Genomic DNA, 21826 nt, shown 5'->3' with positions numbered 1-21826 from the left:
TATTTCAGTTACTCTGATATTTTCTAGCATTTTTAAGGCTGTTAGTCCTGCATGTGCCTTCCTGAGTAAAGTGGCTCCTACAGGGGATGGAAGGGGGGTGGCATGCCTGGATTATTCCCATCCCATGGAGGATCTCCATGTGCGTGGGCTGCACTCCCACCTTCACACATCTATCGAGCACTAACTGCTCTCGGAAGAGCAGGAAAATGCTATAAAATCGTTTTTCCCAATCATTCTTTCCAAAATCCTAGTTGGGGAGCACCTCTTATTCAACATTTCTTTCCCATGAGGCAGCCTATCAAAGTGGATCCGTGTTTCCTTCCCACGCCTCGGGGGTTTTGACTCCATTGGACAACAAAGTGAGCGATTCTCAATTGCCTTATTTCTGCCCACCTGTGTTTCCCAGAAGTTTCCTGGCACTGGGGTCCTTGGGAGTGGGCTGGGCAGTGACCAGGATCAGTGATATAGTGATACATATATATATATATATATATATATATATATATATATATATAAAACTGCCTCCAGCCCTGGGAACAGCCCAGCAAGGACATGGAGCTGCTGGAGCCAGTCCAGAGGAGGCTCCAAGAGGATCAGAGGGCTGGAGCAGCTCTGCTGGGAGGAAAGGCTGGGAGAGCTGGGATTGTTCAGCCTGGAGAGGAGAACCTTTGGGGTGACCAGATTGTGGCCTTCCAGGGCCTGAAGGGGCTTAAAAGAAACATGGAGAGAGACTTTTTCTAAGGGCCTGGAGTGTCAGGATAAGGGGGAATGGCTTCCCACTGCCAGAGGGCAGGGTTAGATGGGATATTGAGAAGGAATTGTTCCCTGTGAGGGTGGGGAGGCCCTGGCACAGGTTGCCCAGAGAAGCTGTGGCTGCCCCTGGATCCCTGGAAGTGTCCAAGGCCAGGTTGGACGGGGCTTGGAGCAACCTGGGCTAGTGGGAGGTGTCCCTGCCCATGGCAGGGGTGGAACAAGATGAGCTTTGAGGTCCCTTCCAACCCATTCCATGATATCAGTGACAGCCCATTGTTTTTCTCTTCGCTGTAGTACATTTGTAAGGACACCATTCAAATGATGCTTTTAAAGCATAAATTAATTCCTCTTTGGCTCCACGTGGCTGCACATACACAACCCTGTGGTTGGACACTTCTGCCCTCCTCCAGGAAGACTTGTAAAACTAATCCCACGTGGCAACAGCACTGATATTGTCACCAACAATTGTCAGCTCTGTGGAAGAGCATTAAAATCATCACTGACTGTAACTCCTCAAGCTGTTGCATAACCAAGGGCCGATTCCAGCTTTTAGCATTATCAGCGGGGACTCAATTCAGACTTGCTGCTTAGAATTAAATGCAATTGTTAATTTTAAATGTTTCCCAGTCTCCCTGGAAGGGTCACCCTTAATCAGGAGCCCGAGGATGCTAACAGGGCATGGAAAATGGATGGGACTGTGCTGCTGAGGGGTTTTTTCCCTTCTTCCTAGCAGATGGCAGCTTCAACTGTTCCCAATTAGTTGCTGGCACATAAAATTGCTTTTAGAACAAGACCATTTTCGCCGGCAGGAATTTACAGATTGTTGCAGATTTGCAGTTCTGCAGCCACAGCTGCCACTGGCCTGTTTTAGAGGCAGTTTTACTTGGTGATTTACAGACACTTAAGCCACTAAGTTTGTTGTAGCTATTGCAGTTTACCCTTTTTTTTTTCCTGTATTTCTTCACTGCTCTGCTCTTTTACACTCTCCCCTGGCTCCAGCACTTTTGAACTGCTGCTCATCACCTTGGTTTGGGCTGCCTCAGAAATTTGTAGCTTTGCATCTGCTCCTCAAACTTCACCTTTTCCCACCAAATTCCCAGCTGTGAGATATTTGAGCAGCCTTCAGGGACAGCTCATGTGGAACCTAAGGCTTGTGTTAATAGTCAGGATGAGAGGAAATGGCCTCAAGTTGTTCCAGAGGAGGTTTAGATTGGATGTTAGGGAAAAAAATCTTCATGGAAAGGGTCGTCAGGTGTTGGAAGGGGCTGCCCAGGGAGATGGTGAAGTCCCCACCTCTGGAAGTATTCAGAAAACATGTGGATATGGCACTTGAGAACATGGTTTTGTGGTGAACACTGTGGTGGTGGGTTGATAGTTGGACTTGGTGAATTTAAAGGTCTTTTCCAACTTTTATGATTCTGTTTATTACACCAGAAAAAACTTCTATACTCAGGGAAACTGTGAGGGGTTACAGAGGCACCACTAAAGGGATCTCTGTTGCTTCCAGTTTTTGGCTCATGTATTTTCATCTCTTATTTTCAGCTTGACTCAGCTCTAATGAGTCCTTTATACTTCCATACCAAGGATTATTGGCTTAGTGGACTTCTTGTTCCAAGAGAGATATCTGCCAGTAAAATGATTAAAAACCCCTGTCAATAACTTTTCAATAAACCATAGAATCCTGGAATGGTTTGGGGTTGGAAGGGACCTGAAAGATCATCTTGTTTAACCTCTGCCATGGGCAGGGACACCTTCCACTAGGCCAGGTTGCTCCAACCTGGCCTTGAACACTTCCAGGGATGGGGCAGCCACAGCTTTTCTGGCCAGCCTGTGCCAGGGCCTCCCCACCCTCACAGGGAAGAGTTTCTTCCATACATCCAACCTAAATTTCCCCTCTTTCAGTTTGAACCCATTCCCTCACTGATGAGTAGGAGCTGGAGGTGATGCCAGCCAAACTCCCTCATTGTGGGCACACCTGCACTCAGTCACAGGAGTGGGTGGAATTTGGCCTGGTAATTCCTAACATCATCCATATTTATCAGCCCTCAATCACAGCAGAGTTTCAGAGACATCTGTATTTCTTGCACATGACAAAAGGCAGATTTGCTGCTGTACTATTAAGATTAAGTGTAGCTCTTTCTCTTCTTTGACAGTCCTAATGCAACTCTTGAGATGTTGTAGATCTCTTCCTAATGAAGTGTCAAAAATATTTACCTTCAGGACAAATTACAAGAACAGCAAACATCCTTACCGTGTATTAAAGAAGTTCGGTGCGTTCCTGTCGGCGGCTCACAAGCTCTCCCTGGTGGTCCTGCCGAGCCGAGCCTCGTGCCAGGCGTTGTTAGGTCTGAGTGATGGGGCGGGGGAATGGAAACAACAAAATTAAAACATTTGAAACTGGAATCTGATCCTTTTTCCGGGATGCTCTGCACCTGTTTTGCTCCTCTCTGTGTAGATGGCTTCTGGGAGGGAAATGGCCTGAGCTGCAGAGATGCTGAGGCTGTTTGATTGCTCTGGAGTGACACTGAGTTCTCAGAACTTCTGCAAAATTAACTCATAGCCTGTCTGCAGGCTTTGGGCACCTGAGCTGCAGGATTTTAGAAGCTGCAGCTTCTAAAATGCCTCTTTCACTGGAGTTTGATGCGTTAAACTCAGCTGCAAAACTAAGATGTCGTTGCTTCTGAGCAATGACTCCAGAGTGCTGCTGTTTGTTCAGAAAGGCTGACTCCAGGTAATGTCTGTGCCTGGGGAATGGATACCTTCATTTGGATCCAAATGTTCTTTATCCTTAGTCCTCCCTCCCGACACGGGTGAAATGCTGAAGGTGACATTGATTTCTGGTGTTATTGAAACAAGCTGCTATTTAAAACCGTATCTTTCTGTCGAGAGAGAATTTGCTAATATTACAAATATGACAGGCTTCTGACCCAGCTGAACCAACCTAACAAATCCATTTTACCACAGAAATTGGCTTTTTATTGAAAGGGTGTAATGCCCATCCCACAGGGCACCTCCACTTAGCTGGGCAGTCACTGTGAAACTTGTCTCGCTACAGTGATGAACCTCAGGGAGCTGGATCACATATTGCTGCTCCACCTGCTGCTCTGTGCCTCGTGCTCAAACACATGCTCTGTGGGCTCACAGGAATTACCTTTGTCTTTCCCCCCCAGCTCCATTACCAACATGCCAAGTGGACTGTGGGTAAGCCAGCGGGTTTGTCCAGACAGGTCTTTTCTAGATTGTTCCTGGCTTTAACCTGAGTTATGTTCTACAAGCTGAACTTACCTCAGAATGGTCTGGGTTGGAAGGGACCTTAAGGACCATCTCATTCCATCCTCCTGCCATGGGCAGGGACACCTTCCACTAGCCCAGGTTGCTCCAAGCCCCGTCCAACCTGGCCTTGGACACTTCCAGGGATCCAGGGGCAGCCACAGCTTCTCTGGGCAACCTGGGCCAGGGCCTCCCCACCCTCACAGGGAACAATTCCTTCCCAGTATCCCCTCCCTGCACAGTCTCAGTGGGCAGCCATTCTCTCTCATCCTGTCACTCCAGGCCCTTGTCCCCAGTCCCTCTCCAGGCACCTGCCTGGCCTTGGACCCACACACAAAGATTTGGTCGGTATGAGGCAAGGAAGTGATGATTTTAAAAATTTCCCTGCTCTGCATCAATACAAAGTGTTCCTTTTACATATTCCAGTATCCCCTGCCACCACAGGCAGAGGCTCCCTGACCTCAGCTCCGGGTCTGTGGAGGATCTTAAACTCTCTTACAACACTTTGACAAAATGGATCCGAGAAAACATCCAGAGAAGCTGCTTTGAATGGTTCTGTAACCAACAGTCTGCATGTTTGCAAGGATGCTTTATTTCTGTTATCAGGCTGGTTTGAAATGTTTCTTTAGTAAGAGTAACTTTAGTAGTAATAATGTAGTAATAGCCATCCTGTGCACTCTTTTAGTTGTAATTTGAAGATTTCCATGGTGTTTGGTTAAGAGCAGGTACTTGAAGTGAAAGGTTTGATTGTTATCATATATTCATGATTTTTAGGGATCCCTGGGAGGAGAGGCTGGGGCTGCCCCAGGCTGGGCACAGCCCCTTCCAGGGGCCCCTTCCAGTGGCCCCATGGCCAGGCACAGCTGAGGTGCTGGTTTAATTTTTGTCTTGCTTTTTCCCCATCCAAATATCAATCTGATGTTGAGGTCCAGCCACTTCTTTGTGTTCAGGTTGGATATTTGGGAAAATTTCTTCACTGAAAGAGGGGTTAAACATTGGAAGGGGCTGCCCAGGGAACCGGACACCCTCCTGGAAGTGTTCAGGAAATGACTGGATGTGGCACTCAGTGCTCTGGGGGGGTGACAAGGTGGGGATCGGGCACGGGGTGGACTGGATGGTCTTAGAGGTCTTTTCCAATTCCATGATTCTATAGCACAGCATGCTTTCACATTCAGTTCTTCCTTCAGAATTTAATTGTCAAAGGAAAGCCAAAAATTTGCCTAGTCCTGATATCCACCTGTCAAGCTCCTGCCTGCTGGCTCCAGGATGTTTTGGGGCTGTATTTCCCTGTGCCAGTTGGAAAGCAGGAGTGCTCTGGAAAAGCTCACTGATATCTTTACTTTTTTGACTGACAGAATGGGGTACATTTCAGAAAGCTTTTAACCTCCCCCTTCTTCCCTAAAAACACTAATAAAGGGGGTTGAGATCACCCAAGAGGCAGTAATCTTGATTTTAAAAGCAAGCTCCGGAGCTAGAGAACAAAAGCAATTTAACACATTTCATATTTATGCTTTTGGTAGCCTAGCTGGATAAAGCTTTATCAATTTAGAGGCAAACAAAATATTCCCAGAGGATGTGAGGACCATTTCAAGCAGTCCTGTCTCAGTGATGAGTGACAGCCGGTGTCATTGTGGGAGCTCATTTTTGGGCAGCTCTGCAGCTCTGTGATGTGCTGTTTGAAAAGTATTTGCTGTCTCCAGCTAAACCAGGCTGGATATTATCATTTGAGTGCTGCATAGTTCTGTCTGTTCCATCTGGGCTGATAGGAGTTGGAGTAGCATGGAGAGCACATCCAGCTTTGAGTACCTGGATCCGGTGCGTCTCCTCGCTGGTATTCCCTGGAAATTATCCGAAAATGGAGACAGAACAGGAGTCAGTAAAAATTTCCACCGTAAAGATGTTGTTCTCTGCTGGTGAGGAAACAATTAATGATGATTAATGGCCACCTACTGACAGCTTAATGACCTTGCACAGATGAAGCCCTTTTAGCAGCAGTAGCGTATCAGGGCAAACAGCTCCAGTCTCTGCTCTCTGGGACCAGGGACAGCACCCAGGGAAGGGCTGGAGCTGTGTCAGGGCAGGGTCAGGTTGGATCTCAGGGAAAGGTTCTTCCCCCAGAGGGTGGTTGGGCACTGCCCAGGCTCCCCAGGGCAGTGGGCACAGCCCCAAGGCTGCCAGAGCTCCAGGAGGGTTTGGACAACGCTCTGAGGGACAGGGTGGGATTGTTGGGGTGTCTGTGCAGGGCCAGGGGTTGGACTGGATGATCCTTGGGGGTCCCTTCCAGCTCAGGATATTCTGTGATTGTATGAACTCTTAACACTGCCACAAACCCTGACTAAATTGTGATTGTGTTTTGTTCTTAAATCAGGTAAAAGTAGGGATTTTACACGGATTTTACATGGATTTTACACCAAGACCTGCCCCTTTTTGAAGTCAGGGCTGTTTTTTCTCCAGCATTAGCTTAAGCCACAGGTTTAGAAGCCGTGCCAAGGCTCTGATAAAAGCTGGTGATAGCTGCTGAGGTGTCCCACGTGCTGAGGTGATGCCCCAAGCCTGTGAGTGCACGATGTACAGGCAGTGATTAACTTCCATCTCACTGACCCTTCCCACATGGAGCACGGGAAAGCCTTGGAAGGGTCCTCAGAAACACTCCCCTCTGAACACAGCTCCTGGCTGCTGAACAGGAGCATAAGGAATGGGGCTGGAGAGGCCAGGATGGGGCTACCCAGGGTTGGCAGGCACGAGGAAGGTGGAATAACAGCTCCCAGGGCTGCCTGCTGGATGCCAAGTCTGCATCCTAAATCAGCAACAGGACAGTGCCAGGGCAGCTCTGGGTCTGCACAGCAGGTCCTTGTGCACCAGGGCAGGAATGCCACTCATTCCTTTCTTTTTTCAATAAAAAAATTTATTTATTTGGTCCAAAACTGCCTGTGCTGAATATCTCTACGAAGAGGGAGAACATTCTCACTGTATAACTTTGTGAATAAGTTGCTGGGATGTTTTTTTCTTTGATATTGAATTTTCAACAAGAATTTGGCAGTGGAGGTTTCTCAGAATTGAACTGTTCTTACATATTGTTGCAGACTTGAACAGTGAATTTATATTTTTCTTTTTTTTTTTTTAATTTTTTTTCTTTCTTTTGGAGCAGTTTAATGCCAACAGAGGAGAAAGAAATTGCTGGAAAAGCAAAACTGTGAGCAGCAAAGTTAAATGAACCATTTAAAGCACCAGCAATATCTGCACTCTGGGATCTAATGTTTTAAATGTCAGAGTGGAGGAAATTTGCTGGACCAATATATAACTTTATTTAAAGGACAAGGTTAATGATTCCTTGCCTGCATATTTACCTTGTTTGCCTCTGCTTGTTTTCTTTTCCCCATCAGGCTGATGATAAAGACACTGGGAATTACAGTGCCATGCAGTACAGACTCATCATTCCCCCCATCAAGGATGGCAAAGAAGGTTTTGTGATTGAAGCTTACACAGGGCTGATCAAAACTGCAATGCTCTTCAAAAACATGAGGAGATCCTATTTCAAGTTCCAGGTCATTGCCACTGACAATTATGGAAAAGGACTGAGCAGCAAAGCAGAAGTGCTTGTAAGTATGAGCCAGGCATCGTTGGGGAATAATTCCTGAGGAAATTTAACCACCACGTAAAGTTTAATTCCAGGCAGACCTATAGAAAAGCCATGAACTGTGTGTGCTTAATTTTTTAAGTCACTGAAATAAAGCTTTTGCCTTTTTAAAGCAAAAGATGTTAGGACATGTTGGAGCGAGTCCAGAGGAGACACCAGGTTGGTCAGGGGGCTGGAGCAGCTCTGCTGGGAGGAAAGGCTGGAGGAGCTGAGATTGTTCAGCCTGGAGAGGAGAAGATTTGGGGTGACCCAATTGTGGCCTTCCAGGGCCTGGAGGGAGCCTGAAAGAAAGATGGAAAAGTGGAGAGAGACTATTTACAAGGACCTGGAGTGGCAGGACAAGAGAGAATGGCTTCCCACTGCCAGAGGGCAGGGTTAGATGGGATATTGAGAAGGAATCCTTCCCTGTGAGGGTGGGGAGGCCCTGGCTAGTGGAAGGTGTCCCTGCCCATGGCAGGGGGTAGAACAGGATGGTATTTAATGTCCCTTCCCACCCAAACCATTCTGTGATTCCATGACTCCATGTTCCAGATGCCGTGTCCTAGTTGGCCACGTCTTACTTGCTCATGTCTAAAGGGAACCTCAAGGAATAATTTTGGGCTGAGAACGTACTTCTAACTTTCCAGGAAAGCACCATTTCAGAGCTGGCACCAACCTGAGGCCTCGAGCTCGCAGGTTTTTGCTGTGTAAAGGCCATTGACTGAGTCCAGTCACAGGAACCATCAGAGCTAAATTTCTTAAAGCCCATATAACATGATGGATTGGCTTAATATTAGCATAATGTGGCAGGGATGAAGTGCATTATCCACTTCGTGGGAACACTGTCAAATGATACAGATGAGAACCATAACACTTGGGGCATTGAGTTATGCAGGGATTCACCAAATAAACATAATGTATGACGTCCTCATGCCCCAAATGATAGGGCACCCTCAGGCAATTTGGGCAGTAATGGTATATTAAAATATAGCCAGAAGGTATCGACATTTAAATTAGAAAGTGAAGGATGTCTCATTAATTTATAGAGGTCCCTTTAGGTTGTCTGGGTGAGTGATGGGCAGTGCACCCACTGTCTGTGAGCAAGGCATGGAAGCTGAGAGTGGCTGGAGATACAATTAGAGATCAACACCATCCCACTGAAAGTTGGGACGTGGAGCTGCTGGGGCCACTCCAGAGGAGGCCCCAAGAGGATCAGAGGGCTGGAGCAGCTCTGCTGGGAGGAAAGGCTGGGAGAGTTGGGATTGTTCAGCCTGGGGAGGAAAAGCTCTGGGGTGACCTGATTGTGGCCTGAAGGGGGCTGCAGGAAAGATGGAGAGAGACTGTTTATAAGGGCCTGGAGTGGCAGGACAAGGGGGAATGGGTTCCCACTGCCAGAGAGTAGGGTTTCATGGGATATTGGGAAGGAATTGTCCCCTGGGAGGGTGATGAGGCCCTGGCACAGGTTGCCCAGAGAAGCTGTGGCTGCCCCTGGATCCCTGCAAGTGTCCAAGGCCAGGTTGGACGGGGCTTGGAGCAACCTGGGCTAGTGGGAGGTGTCCCTGCCCATGGCAGGGGGTGAGACTGGATGATCTATAAGGTCCCTTCCAACCCAAACCATTCTGTGATGCTCTGATTTTATGCCCCAAGTGAGATCCATATGTGAAGATCTTTTCTCAAGATTTGAACAGGATTTGTCCTGCTGAAACTGTGGCTCAGGTGCTCAGCCTGGCAGGTGTTCTTTCTTTCAATCCCAGCTCAAGAAGTGCACATAGAAATGGGAAATGGATTTAGTTACTCTTGTGCAAGTGAATAAGATGTGGGGGAAGGAGACAGGACTGCACTGGAAGGAGGTCTAGGGGGAAGAGGCAGGACACGATGTCATGGTTTGAGATAGCCCCAAAATCCAATTCCCTAGTTCCATCCCCCCTCCCACATCTCAACCTAATGTGAGATGGGCTTTTCCAGACAAAACACACCAGACTCAAAGTGGGGGAAAGGGAATATATTACAATGACTGTACAAATAAATATCATATCACATTATACACACGATTGCAACTATCTCTACCATGACATATAGTATTTACAATGATCAGATCTCTTCTCCCCTCCAAATAAAAGTCCAGGAGGGAAAGAAGGACAGATCCCTTCCAGTTCTTAAGCAGCAGCAGCATCTTCTGAGGCAGCAGGTTTCTTTCTGTCTTCTCCACATGCAGCAGCTGATTGCTGGCTTTCCGCCAGCACTCAACGAGGGAGGTATCCAACTTCCCTCGGCCCCATCGCCTCACCCGAGGGGTCTTCCGTGGGCTTCGTAACCCCAGACAAGGTCGTATCACCACGTCATATCACGAAGACACAGGGGGGTCTTCGTGACGGTCTGGTATCACCAGGAGACTCAGCTCCTTCTTGCAGGGCCTTTGTGCCACTGCCTCTCAGGCTGCCACCGCGGCAGCAGTGCAAGGGGGGGAGCCAAGGTCAACTCCCCCCGCATTCCATTTGGCTGTCCCGGTCCAGCTCCAGGACTCTCTGAGCTTCTCAGCTCTTCTCTCTCTCTCTAGTGCTGCATGTCTGAAACTCTTCTCCTAAATAGGAGTCCATGTCCCTCTTCTCCAAGAGGGTCTCCAAGGGAGTTTTGGGGAATCTGGTATCAGTCTTACCCCAAACTCTGTCTCTCAGCTGCTGGCTCTCTTTCTCCTGGCTCTGTCTTCCAGGAGTCCTTCTCTCTGGTGCTGCATGTTGTTTCTGCTGCTTCTTCAGTTCAGGTTCTTATCTCTGGCTCTCTGCCACCGTTTCTCTCTTGTCAGTCCCGGCTGCTGCTGTGTGCCCATGGAGAAAACATTCTCCCGGCATAACTACAGGCACCTAGCCCAGCTTTATGCTGTTCCAGGTCCCTGCAGCCCCCCAGCCAGGGGCTGGGAGGGGCCAGAGGCCCCAAGGGGCTTAGAGCCCCTTCCTCGTGGCCCTACAACATGGCCACCTCTCCTACAACCAAAACTACAACTCTTCTCTTCCGGTCTGGTTGTGAGATGTTGACATTTCTGCAGGAGCGCCCATTGGACAGAATTTCAAAACTTCCAAGGGTTTCCACCCCTTGGGGTCTACCACTTTTCAGCCTCTGGGGAAAATCAAAGTCCAAACCACTACACACGACCAGAGGAAGAACCTGAGCAAGGTATCCTCCAGAACTGAAACCAGGAGCTTCCTCAGAGCCTGGCACAGCTCTGTGAGCACCCTGACCTGCCAAATCCTGGTTGAAGGTCTTCATGCTGGTGGAGACAGTCCATGTGATGGACACTGGGCTGCTCCTGATGGCTGGAACTGGCTTGATGGCTCGAGTCAGACATCTGAGGGGAGACAGTTTAGCTCCATCTGATGGCATTTCCCTCTTTGAGCCTCTGTGAGAGAACAGGAAGAAATAAGAAATTACATTTTAAAATGAGTTTGCTGCAAGGAAGCACTTAAAGGTACTAAGTGTAGATAGTGAATATTCACTATCATAAGATATGATGTCATAGTTATCTTTATAGGTTATCATGGATATCATCTTTAATCAAATGGGGTTTGGGGAGTTGCAAGGCCCCTTCCTCATTCAGTCTCAGCATTAGCTACTCCCAGGAATCCCTTGGTGCCATATAATGATCCAGACTCTTTGTAGGCTCTGCCTTGATTTACAACTTGGGAACTACCTAATGAATGAATCTTGGGATCAAAGGGATATCGCTTATGGGCTAGTGCTTATCAACAATTTTATGCTTTCCCTGCCTTTACAAATGTGGATAATAAGCAAGTCTCCTCTAGAAACCTCCAATTTTGCTTGATTTTTGTCCAACACCCTTGGTTTCCTGTAGCTTGTCATGAATGTGTTTATCCATGTTTTTGTATAGGAACAAGTGGTGATAATTGTGATTCCTGGAATGTGAAAAGAACTGTTGCCTTTGTCTGCAGTGTTGCCTTTATGCAGCACTCAGCATATGGAGCACAGTGGTTGCTTGAATTGGCTCATGTCATTAATTCTATTAAATTGATCGTTCTGTTAGAGTTCCGTTGCATGATTTTAGTCTAAATTTTATTTGGAGTTCATTATAATTCTGCTCTTCTTATACAGAAGCCAGATCGGGGCATCTGATGACATTTCAAGAACATTTAAATATTTAAAGTTGAATTAAGCTTCAAAGCTGGTGAATCAGTGTTTGATGTGGAGGGGTATTGTGGCTTTTCTGCCGCAGTGATTACAGGGCTCAGGCTCCTCTTTTGAAAATCAGGCGTTGTTTATTTCTTTTAGAATCAACTTAATTCCTGATTTTTAAATTTATCAGGTTTCACATTGGCCTACTTTTCCAAATTTTCCTCCAGAATCTTTCCCAGGATTGAGGGGGACATGGCTCAGGAGCTGTGTGGTGTCCCTTTCGCACACTGACTGTCCAGCCTGATGTTGGGAAACTCAGGAGTGACGTTGGTTTTGTAGTAGAAAATGCCAATTCCAGAGATTTGTTCTGAGCTCAGTCTGTGCTTTGGTGGAAAACTGGAATTTAATTTTATTTCAACAAAGCACACAAGTATTGAGTGGGTTAGAGGCATTTTTCCTTTTTTTTTTTTTAAGGAAAGAGCTCAACTGTAAAATATACACAGTTATGAACAGTTTTATGATGTAGAGAGGGAGAGGCTAAAGGAATTGGAGATTAAAATAAAAACTTTCACTGGTAACTTCAAAGTAAGCAAACAATTTCCTTCATGGTTTTCTAACAAAATATCATTGATTTAGTTGAATTAATCTTGTATTTCCATTTACCTTGGTGCACATTGCATGTCTCCAGGGCAGGATTTTCTTGTCGTCAGAGTGCTCATAAGTAATTTCGGATATGGCCCCTGGGAGATCTGTGATTCTGGGAGGGAAATCTAAACTATGAAGAACAGGTTTTGCAGTCCCCACCTTAAGAATCTCTAATTCTGACGCAGAGCTTCTGGTTAAATCTTCACCTGATGTTTATGGCTTTTGGCTGCCAAGCAAAGAGAGATTTCCCAGCTCCTCCATTTGGAATTAAAAGGAGGAATGTGTGCGTGGCTGTGGAGGCAGGGAAGTGGTGATTCCATTCTCGGTGTGTGGGGAGGACGCTGTGCGTGGCAGTGCCAACTGAATTTCCCTCTTGTCTTTCCAGGTCTCTGTGGTCAATCAGTTGGATATGCAGGTCATCGTCTCCAACGTTCCTCCCACCCTCGTGGAGCAAAACAAAGATCAACTCATAGGGTAATTAATTTGTTTCCTGTACAAATATCAGGCAGTTCACTGGGTTTGGGATTAGATCCAGCAGGGAGTGCTGAAATATTTGAAACCAGCTAAAATCCCTTTGATCCAGTAATTGCACTCAGGCACCACAGCATCATCAGCTTCCAGGAGCCAGGCTTGCAGTTCTGGCTTCTTTTTGGGAGACAAAGACAATTTTGTATGCTTGGGGTCTTAAAACCATGGATTAGACAATGTGGGATAGAAAATACTGTAGGAAATAGTTTATAAATGATCTTTGTACTCTTCTGTCCATTTAATCAGCAATGAGAGGCACTTCTCAGATTTCCACGGGTCTGGTCCGTCCTGACTGTTGTGGTACCTTTAATTCTCCATGGAATTTGAAATACCTTGGGATTGATGATGCAATCCCTCACTGGAAAAGCAGTGAATGGCTTACAGCTTCTCGGGACTAGGAAAAATTACTGGTGGATTTGCTCCTGGAGATTTAGGAGGTGTTCCCCTTTTCTAACACCAGAAGCACTAATGAAGTTGTTCAGGCAATAGGCTTCATTCACATGGATCCCATTTCCTAGAACTAGGAATAACTTCCTAAAAGGAGTTATTATATACCTTCTCTCAGGTAACAAGGGACAGGATGAGAGGAAACGGCCTCAAGCTGTGCCAGGGAAGGTTTAGGTTGGATTGGAGGAACCATTTCTTCACAGAAAGGGTGGTTAAGCATTGGAAGGGGCTGCCCAGGGCAGTCCCATCCCTGGAACTGCTCAAAAAAACATGTGGATGTGGCACTTGGGGACATGGTTTAGTGGTGAACGTGGTTCTGGGTGACAGTGGGACTCTGTGAGGAGGTCATTTCCAACCTAAATGATTCCATGAATCCGTATTTCACAGGGAACTGAGTTTTTGAGTGAGCACAAAGTCTAAAAAAAAAAATCATGGCCAGGTTTTGAGTTCTCAGAATCAGCTTGGGGAGTCTTCACTTTCACAAACACCATGAGCAAGCAAGTGCAACTAAAGAATTTCTCTTCTAAGAATAAGTTTTCAAGGACAGAAGATAAAACCACGGGCGAAGGGAAACCAAGTTGTTTGGAGAGCTTCTCAAACTGAAGTACTTTGGCCACTTCAAATAGTGCACTAATTCATAAAATTGGAATGTGTAATTCATTAACAGATGAAAAGACTGTATCATTAACCTGGTCTAGTGGAAGGTGTCCCTGTCTGTGGCAGGGGAGTTGGAACTAGATGGTCTTTAAGATCCCTTCCAAACCCAAACCATTCTGTGATCTGTGAACTGAATGAGTCACTACAGAGGTTACTCAGCTCTTTCTCCTCTCATTTTGTAAATATTAATCCCTGAAAATATAACATTTATTCACCAATTGCAGCACTTGGTGATGGGGAATGTTAGGGAAGAGAGGGTAGTTGGGTCATTTTTGATATTACAGTGATTTTTCACCATAAAATAAATAGTGGTTTAAACCACTTCGTAGAACAAATTATGGCAGGATCTCCCCAACTGCCTGGGGAGGTTTTTTACCAGGGGTTATGAGGTATCAAGAGATACATAATTCAGTGTTTTCCACACTGGAAAGGCTTACTCAGCACAGCCCAGGGCTGTGTGGGGGTTAATGGTCCATATAAAGAAAGCACAGCAGAGAGGAGAAGATTTAAAGCCTTGATGTCCATTTGGCTCAGGAGTTGAAGCTTTTTGAGGGATGCAATGGGCACATCTTCCTTTCACATCCTCTGGACTGAACATCAGAGTCACATTTGCCATTTCCTCACCCGCTGTCGTTGTGGCTGTGCAGGTAAATCCATTTCTGGCTGCTGCAGGAGGTGGCAGAGAAATTAGGCTGAGGCTCAGTGGAAAATTCGTTGTGTGTTCCTCTCCTTCAGAAAACTTGGAGGCAGATGACAGTGTTCTGTAAATGTGGAAGTTTTTGGGAGTGTTTGCTGGATGGGCAAGGATCAGCATCTCATAGGATCATAGCATATCCTCCTTTGGAAGGGACCCACAGGCATCATCAAGTCCCACTCCTGAAATTCAGCTGGAATTAAATAGCCAGTGTTGTTCTCAGAGCATTTAGTTCTTTACTTTTCATGTGATGGCAACTTAAAGCTCTGCCTAAAGTCAGATATTCCACATTGTCCAGAGAGACCTGGGGTTCCTCCTGTAGGTAATAGAAGTGTTTGTGGAGTAAATTCCTCTGTACTGTTATCTAGAGATGTCGCATCATTTCCTCTGAAATGGAGAAATGGAGTGACTTACAATGAGTGTTTTGATGAAGTACAGTCATAGAACAGGTCAGGCTGGAAGGGACCACAGTGGGGATCTGGTGCCACCTCCCTGCTCCAGCAGGGCCAGCCCAGAGCACACAGCACAGGAGTGTGTCCAGATGGGGCTGGAATAGCCCCAGGGAGGACACTCCACCCCCTCTCTGCTCTCTCTTCAGGGCTGGGGCACTGCCCAGCCAACAAGTTCTTCCTCCTGTCCAGCTGGAACTTCCTGGCCATCAGTTCCTGCCCGTTCCTCTTGGGCCATTGCTGGGCCCCCCCGAGCAGAGCCTGCTCCATCCTCTGCCCCCTCCCTGCAGCCCCTCCAGCCATGGCTGAGGGCCCCTCTCAGGCTCTGCTCTGGAGGCTGAACAGCCCCAGCTCCCTCAGCCTTTGCTGCTCCCAGAGCTGCTCCAGCCCTTGGGCATCTCCGCAGCCTGCGCTGGCCCCGCTCCAGGAGCTCCCTGGCCCTGCTGTGCTGAGGAGCCCGAGCTGGGCCCAGCCCTGCAGATGTGCCTGCCCAGGGCTGGCCAGAGGGGCAGGATCCCCTCCCTGCCCTGCTGCCAACGCTCTTCCTGGTGCCCTCAGGATACCAGGATACACCTCCCTGTGCAGCCTCCTGGGGGCTTTTCCTTCACTTCCTAGTGCTTTTCTCATACAGTTCCATGCCTGTAAAAGAACAGTGCATTTCCATAGTTAAAGAAAATCCAGGCTGAACCCTTTAACGTGGTGTAAAAGTGACCAGGAAGGTTTTTCCCTGAAAATCCAAATGTAAAATCAAGTGCTGATCTTTGGAGATATTACTGAGGGAGTGTTTTGGAATATGAACATTGAAGCTGCTGACTTAATGGTTTGCATATATAAAGTTGACTGCCATCATCCCTCATAGGAGCTCTGCTTTGATGCAGAGAAACTATGGTCGCACTTAAAAGAGATATTATATTATATATTACAGCAATAAATATTGCTATAAATTATAGGGCCTAATATACATCACATGTACATTGTGCATCACATATAATTTTATGTCTAATCACGGCATATGAGATAATAAATTTTATGTCTAGGAGCTGGAACACACAGTCCTTTTTCAGGGAAATGGTTCTGAACGGGGGTGGTTTCCCCGCAGTTGTGGTTTTTTTCTTCTCCACAGTCCATGAAGTAGTAGAAAATTAGCTTGTCTCAGCTGCTGGATGCAGTTGAGGTGCATAAATCACTCAGACTCCTCAGTTTTCCCATAGGAGAAGTACTATTCTTTAGGATTTTTGCCCTGTAATTACTGAATTAAGGCTAATTACAGGTGGCTGGACCTTTTCTCTGTTGGGCTGGTGGCAGTGAACTTGTCCTCCAGCACTTGGTTTCCTCCCCTTTAGGAGACACTCTTGAGTCCCAGGTACTGCTACAGCTGCTTTGCTCTTTGCCTCAGCACTCTCTGACAGGAACATTTTTGGGGTCATTTTGCTCCTGGCCCTTGGTTCCACCTCCCCTTCCTTTTTCCTCTGTCACTTCCTTGCACTGTATTGTTTCACTGTAAATTAAATTGCCGAATTAGGAAAGAAGTAGATTAGATAATCAAAGAATTGATTTAATTAGATTAAATAGATTTAATTACGTAAAATAAATACATTAGAGGGACATTTGCCACCAAGTGGCTGCATCCTGTTTCATATCCAGCCTGTGTTTGGCTTTTCAGGGACAATGTGTGTCCTGGAGCCTGGTACAGTGTTAACAGAGCCCATTCCAGCCCTCAGCCTCTGTCTGCTGGAATCAGGATGATAATAACAGGAGGCCACCTTTATTGAGTCAGGATTTTGGGGGTTTTTGGAGGGCAGGGATGTGCAGGAAGGGCACAATGAGAAAGAAAGGAATTTTAGCAGTATGTTAGAAAGCAAATTTCCTTTGCAGTGTGCAATCCAATACACTCGTGGTGGTGCTGGGTTGATGGTTGGACTTGAATCTTAAAGGTCTTTTTCAACCTTAACAATTCATGATCCTATGCTTTTATAGGATTAGGATAAGTGGGTATAAAGACACTGGCTCTGGGTTGTTTTCTAAATATCGTGGGTGTTATTTTATGCAGAGGAAATTGGCTCAGTGCTGCTCCTTCCTGCCAGACACAGGCCTCGTGTGTTCTAGAAAACTAGAAATAATCTTTGTGAAAGGCTGTTTTATAAAGAAGGGCTGGTCTTGGGCTGGAAATAAACCCCAGGGGCCACAGAAAGTGTAGAGCCTGCCCTGTGCTCTTTGTGTGCTGCAATAAGGCATTTGGGAGCTCAAGTGCATCCCCCCCAAATCTGTCACTAACTGCACAGGAGGGGCTGGAATTGGTCCTTGTCTGTTTGGGAAAGTACAGCTGAAAATCCAGCTGGTTACTTGTCAGTTATTAACCTTGCAAAAATCACGGAGCCAGAATTTGGCTGAAGTGGAGTAAAACTGAAGAGTTAATGAAACCACTTGAAAAGCCTGGGCTGCTGTGGACAGGCAGAGCTCTCATCTGTGCATTGTTGCCAAATTTGCATTTCCAAATACTTGGAACATGAATTTATCATATACTATTTAACTAAATTATGTTTGGGAGGTAGAATTTCAGCGAAAAATGATGCAGGATCTCGAGTCTTCAACACTGCTGACTCCAAGTCTATGGTACCAGTTATTTGAGTCCTGAAAGGAAGAATGTTTCAGGGTTGGTTTTTTTGAATTTCTTAAGCTATTTTATGTGCTCCAAAAACACAAGAGGCTGTCAAATTACTGAACAACTTAGATGGGATGTTGGGAAGAAATCCTTCCCTGTGAGGGTGCTGAAGCACTGGCACAGGTTGCCCAGAGAAGCTGTGGCTGCCCCTGGATCCCTGAAAGTGTCCAAGGCCAGGTTGGACCAACCTGGGCTAATGGAAGGTGTCCCTGCCCATGGCAGGGGGTGGAACAGGATGATCTTTAGGGTTCCTTCCAACCCAAACCATTCTGGGATTCTTTATGAAGCAGAATGCCACCAGCCAAGGGACAGCTCAGCCAACTAAAATACCTGTAATACCTGTAATAAATACCTGGATTATTTTGCCTTTCCCTTTCTTTGGCATCTAAAGATGAAAAAAACTGTCTCAGAGTTTTCAGGGTACTTTGGGGCACGTGATGTCCTCAGTGACAGTGCAAATCTATGTGCCCTTCACTTCATTTCCCAGGTATCACTGCTGGGAACTGGGAGAGTGATGGGAATGGAGATGCACAGGGAGGTGTTTTGCTTGTCACGTTTTGTCTGTGGAGCTAAAAGGGACTTGGAGCAGCAGGAAAGGCTTGTTCCCTGTTCATTTGCTAGTTCCACCTCTCACTACACCACTGTTGGGAGGATGATAATTACCATTAACAAGTGATAGACTACTTTTAATTTAACTTCTGCTGATCAGTACAGCAGAACTGCCAATGCTGTTGTTACTTACGAGTAGGCACCTCAAAACTTGGTTCTTTTGAGTAGAACTACAAGCAAGTGGCCTCTTTCAGCAGAGTTTTCAAACCCTAAAGAATTTTTCAGCATCACAAGTTCAGCTGAATGACTTTTCAAATAACTCTACAGGGAACTGCTCTATTTTTAAGTGAATTCTTTAATTGCTACTTTTCAGTCTTCGGTGCATTTTTATTACCTATTTTAAACTAAACATGCAATTTGTGTGTTTCAGATTGAATATTCCTGTCATTCTCCTGTACTTGGTGGTGTTTCTTGCAATGTCAGTTAAAGCCAAGGCCTGCAATGTGCCTATTTCCCATAGGCAGAAAGTGGTATCCCAAAATCATGGAATGGTTTGGGTTGGAAGGGACCTTAAAGCTCAGCCAGTCCCACCCCCTGCCATGGGCAGGGACACCTTCCACTATTCCAGGTTGTCCAACCTGGCCTTGGACACTCCCAGGGATCCAGGGGCAGCCACAGCTTCTCTGGGCAACCTGTGCAGGGCCTCCCCACCCTCCCAGGGAACAATTCCTTCCCAATATCCCCTCTAACCCTGCCCTCTGGCAGTGGGAAGCCATTCCCCCTTGTGCTGTCCCTCCATTCCTTGTCCAGGGTGTGCTGTTTGTTCTTCAATTTTAATCATGTTTTAGACAAAGAGATTCTCAAAGGCAATGGATTCCAGCAGAATGTCAGGAGTTTCTGAGGAAAGGGAATGTTGTTACCAATTCTGCTCCAAGTGACCCCACGTTATAACCTTCCAACCTTTTGGAGCGTTTCTCTCTGGGCTGTAACAACAGTTCTGGGCAAGGAAACACAACAGGACAAGAGGGAACGGCCTCCAGCTGTGCCAGGGGAGGCTCAGGTTGGCCAGGAGGAGGAATTTGTTGCTGGAAAGGGTGGTCAGGCCTTGGCCCAGGGAGGTTTGGAGTGCCCATCCCTGGAGGTGTCCCAGGAAGGCCTGGCCGTGGCACTCAGTGCTCTGGGCTGGGGGACAAGGTGGGCATCGGGCACAGGGGGGACTCCATGGGCTGGGAGGGCTTTTCCAACCTGGATGATTCTGGGATTCTGTGAAAAACATCCCCTGCGTGCTGCAAGAGAAGATGTTTGTATGGTAATTAGGGAGGTAAATCCTTTACCCACTTGGCCTTTCTAAATCCTTTTGCAAAACACCCTTCTAAGGACTTCGGGTTCTTTCAGCCATTTCCATTCACACAATGTTTGCTGGGGCTCTTTTTTTACAATAATCTGCATATCCCAGCTTTGTCCTGTCAAGTTTTACCTGGGAGAATTATTGTTCCCGAGGTGTCTGTGACAGGTTATCACCTTGGCTGCCAGTGAAGAGCGTTCCAGAAGCAGAGATAAGTAGAGTTTACCCTATCTGCAAACAACAGGAGTGCTTGTTTAGAGGACACCAGTCAACCAGCAGCGTGGCAGCCAATCTGTATCTCTATTTTCTCTGCACTAACAGTATATATTCACTGCTAGGCTGAGACCTGGCTCTGACAGACTTGGATTTTTCAAAATCTTTTAGAAAAGCTGCTGTTTTAAAGGCAGGCTAAATTTCCAAAAAGAGAGGAGAGGTGAAAAATTAGGAGCTGGTGATGCTGCCTTGACAGCGTTGCTTTGGAAATCTTGTGTCAGGGAAAAAAACAGCAGCAAAATGTAACCTCAGCAACTGCAGAAGGTTTTGTGTAAAACAAGTGACGTCCTAAAGTCACTGGTGTCCTTTTTTGAGAGATCTGTCTTCCTCCACACCCTGATGCATCCTTGATCCTGATGCCTCGATCAGTCAGCACGTTCCCCCCGCTTCCCTTGCTTTTGCCTCCCAGCTCAGCTGCTGCTTTTGGATTTGATACTCTGATCACATAAATTAGTCTAGGAAATTCTGTATTTATTTATAACTTCCAGGAGTTTAGATGGAGCACTTAAACTTCCAAATTCTCTGGTTTGTGTCTCCATACCTTTTTGCCCATGTGTCCTGTGTTGATGATATTTGCTTTTATGCCTTTGTTTATAAAGCTGTCTTTGAGGGCTTCGAGGGAACCCTTCTTGGCCCCAGCTTGGAAAACCTCACCAGACCATTAGCAAGTCTGGGTGTTGTTATTGTTATTTTGGGCAGAGCTGCTGCTGAGTTCTGTTGGCCTTTTTTTCCCTCTGCTTGTAGAATCCTGCTGCAGTTTATTTTATTCCATTTTTCCCATGTCAGCCTGATATTCCAATTTTCTTCTGCCTGTAAAACTTGCAGGTGTTGCAGCACCTGAAATGTTGGAGGGACAGCTGAAATATCCAGTTGAAAGTCATTGGAGTGGTTGTTTCTGTGGGGGAAAATTTATTGTGTAGGGGTGGAATGGAAGTGCTGAAATAGTACACCTTAATAAAAGGATGGCAGGGAGGCTTTGTGTGAAATATAGGTGGTGTTTCCCATGAGCCATTTAAAACTCAGCTGAGGTCGTAAATACAGAGAGCTCGACTTAAGGACACTACTTCTGATGACCTCTCCAAGCACTGCTGAGCTTTTCCCAGGAGTTCAGCATTTAAGAGGTTCTACTGAGCAGAGATTCTTTTCAGAAAAGTGCTCTGAAGGTCCCCCCCATCCTCCTCAGCCGTGGGCTTTGGCTGTTGGTGTCTCATTTGGCCCTTGGGCAGCACAAACCAGTCACTGCAGCTCTCTGGCTCCGTCTCCCCCGCAGGATTTTGGAACGCTACATCCAGGACCAGATTCCCGGGGCGACGGTGGTGGTGGAATCCATCGGGGCCCGGAGGTTTGGGGACGGGTTCTCCGAAGAGGATTACACCAAGTCCGACCTCATGGTCTACGCCATCGACCCGCAGACCAACAGGGCCATCATGAGGAACGAACTGTTTAAGTGAGTGTCTCATTCCTTGCTCCTCCTCTATCCCTGGGGCCTGTTTGGAAACCTGTGGGTCTGTTAGGAAGTGGTTCAGCATTAACAGGAGTAGGGAACCTCTGGAAGCAGTTGCTGCCTGGCCTTACCCTCAGTAACTTGGGGATTTACCACTTTACCAGTTCAGTGCATTGCCCTGAGCTAAATCATCCCCTGATTTAGACATTTTCACCATGATAGCTTGCAAGACACTTGGGCCACCCCGTGCAGGAGCTCCCAGCTTCAGTTCCTCCGAAGGAATTTTCTTCCTGTGTACCAACACTCCTCTGTGATGTCCAGGCAAGGGCTTTGCTGCTGCAGTGCTGGACCTTCCCTTTCCATTTGGAA

General features: G+C 46.7%; 1 protein-coding gene across 10 annotated transcripts in view; it reads left to right on the top strand.

Moving 5' to 3' along the window:
- Positions 1 to 21826, top strand: part of PCDH15 (protocadherin related 15) — a 701112-nt gene that overhangs the window by 649959 nt on the left and 29327 nt on the right. For all 10 annotated transcript variants that reach the window (XM_064662188.1, XM_064662185.1, XM_064662184.1 and 7 more), the window contains 3 exons: positions 7407 to 7622; positions 12795 to 12883; positions 21284 to 21460. In XM_064662188.1, coding sequence (XP_064518258.1) covers positions 7407 to 7622; positions 12795 to 12883; positions 21284 to 21460 — 482 coding nt within the window. The remainder of the gene's footprint in view (positions 1 to 7406; positions 7623 to 12794; positions 12884 to 21283; positions 21461 to 21826) is intronic.

The sequence above is a fragment of the Pseudopipra pipra genome, chromosome 8 (genome assembly GCF_036250125.1).
Source record: "Pseudopipra pipra isolate bDixPip1 chromosome 8, bDixPip1.hap1, whole genome shotgun sequence".
Classification (NCBI taxonomy): domain Eukaryota; kingdom Metazoa; phylum Chordata; class Aves; order Passeriformes; family Pipridae; genus Pseudopipra; species Pseudopipra pipra.
The sequence above is the reverse complement of the archived record's forward strand: the minus strand, read 5'-3'. Positions and strand labels throughout refer to the sequence as shown.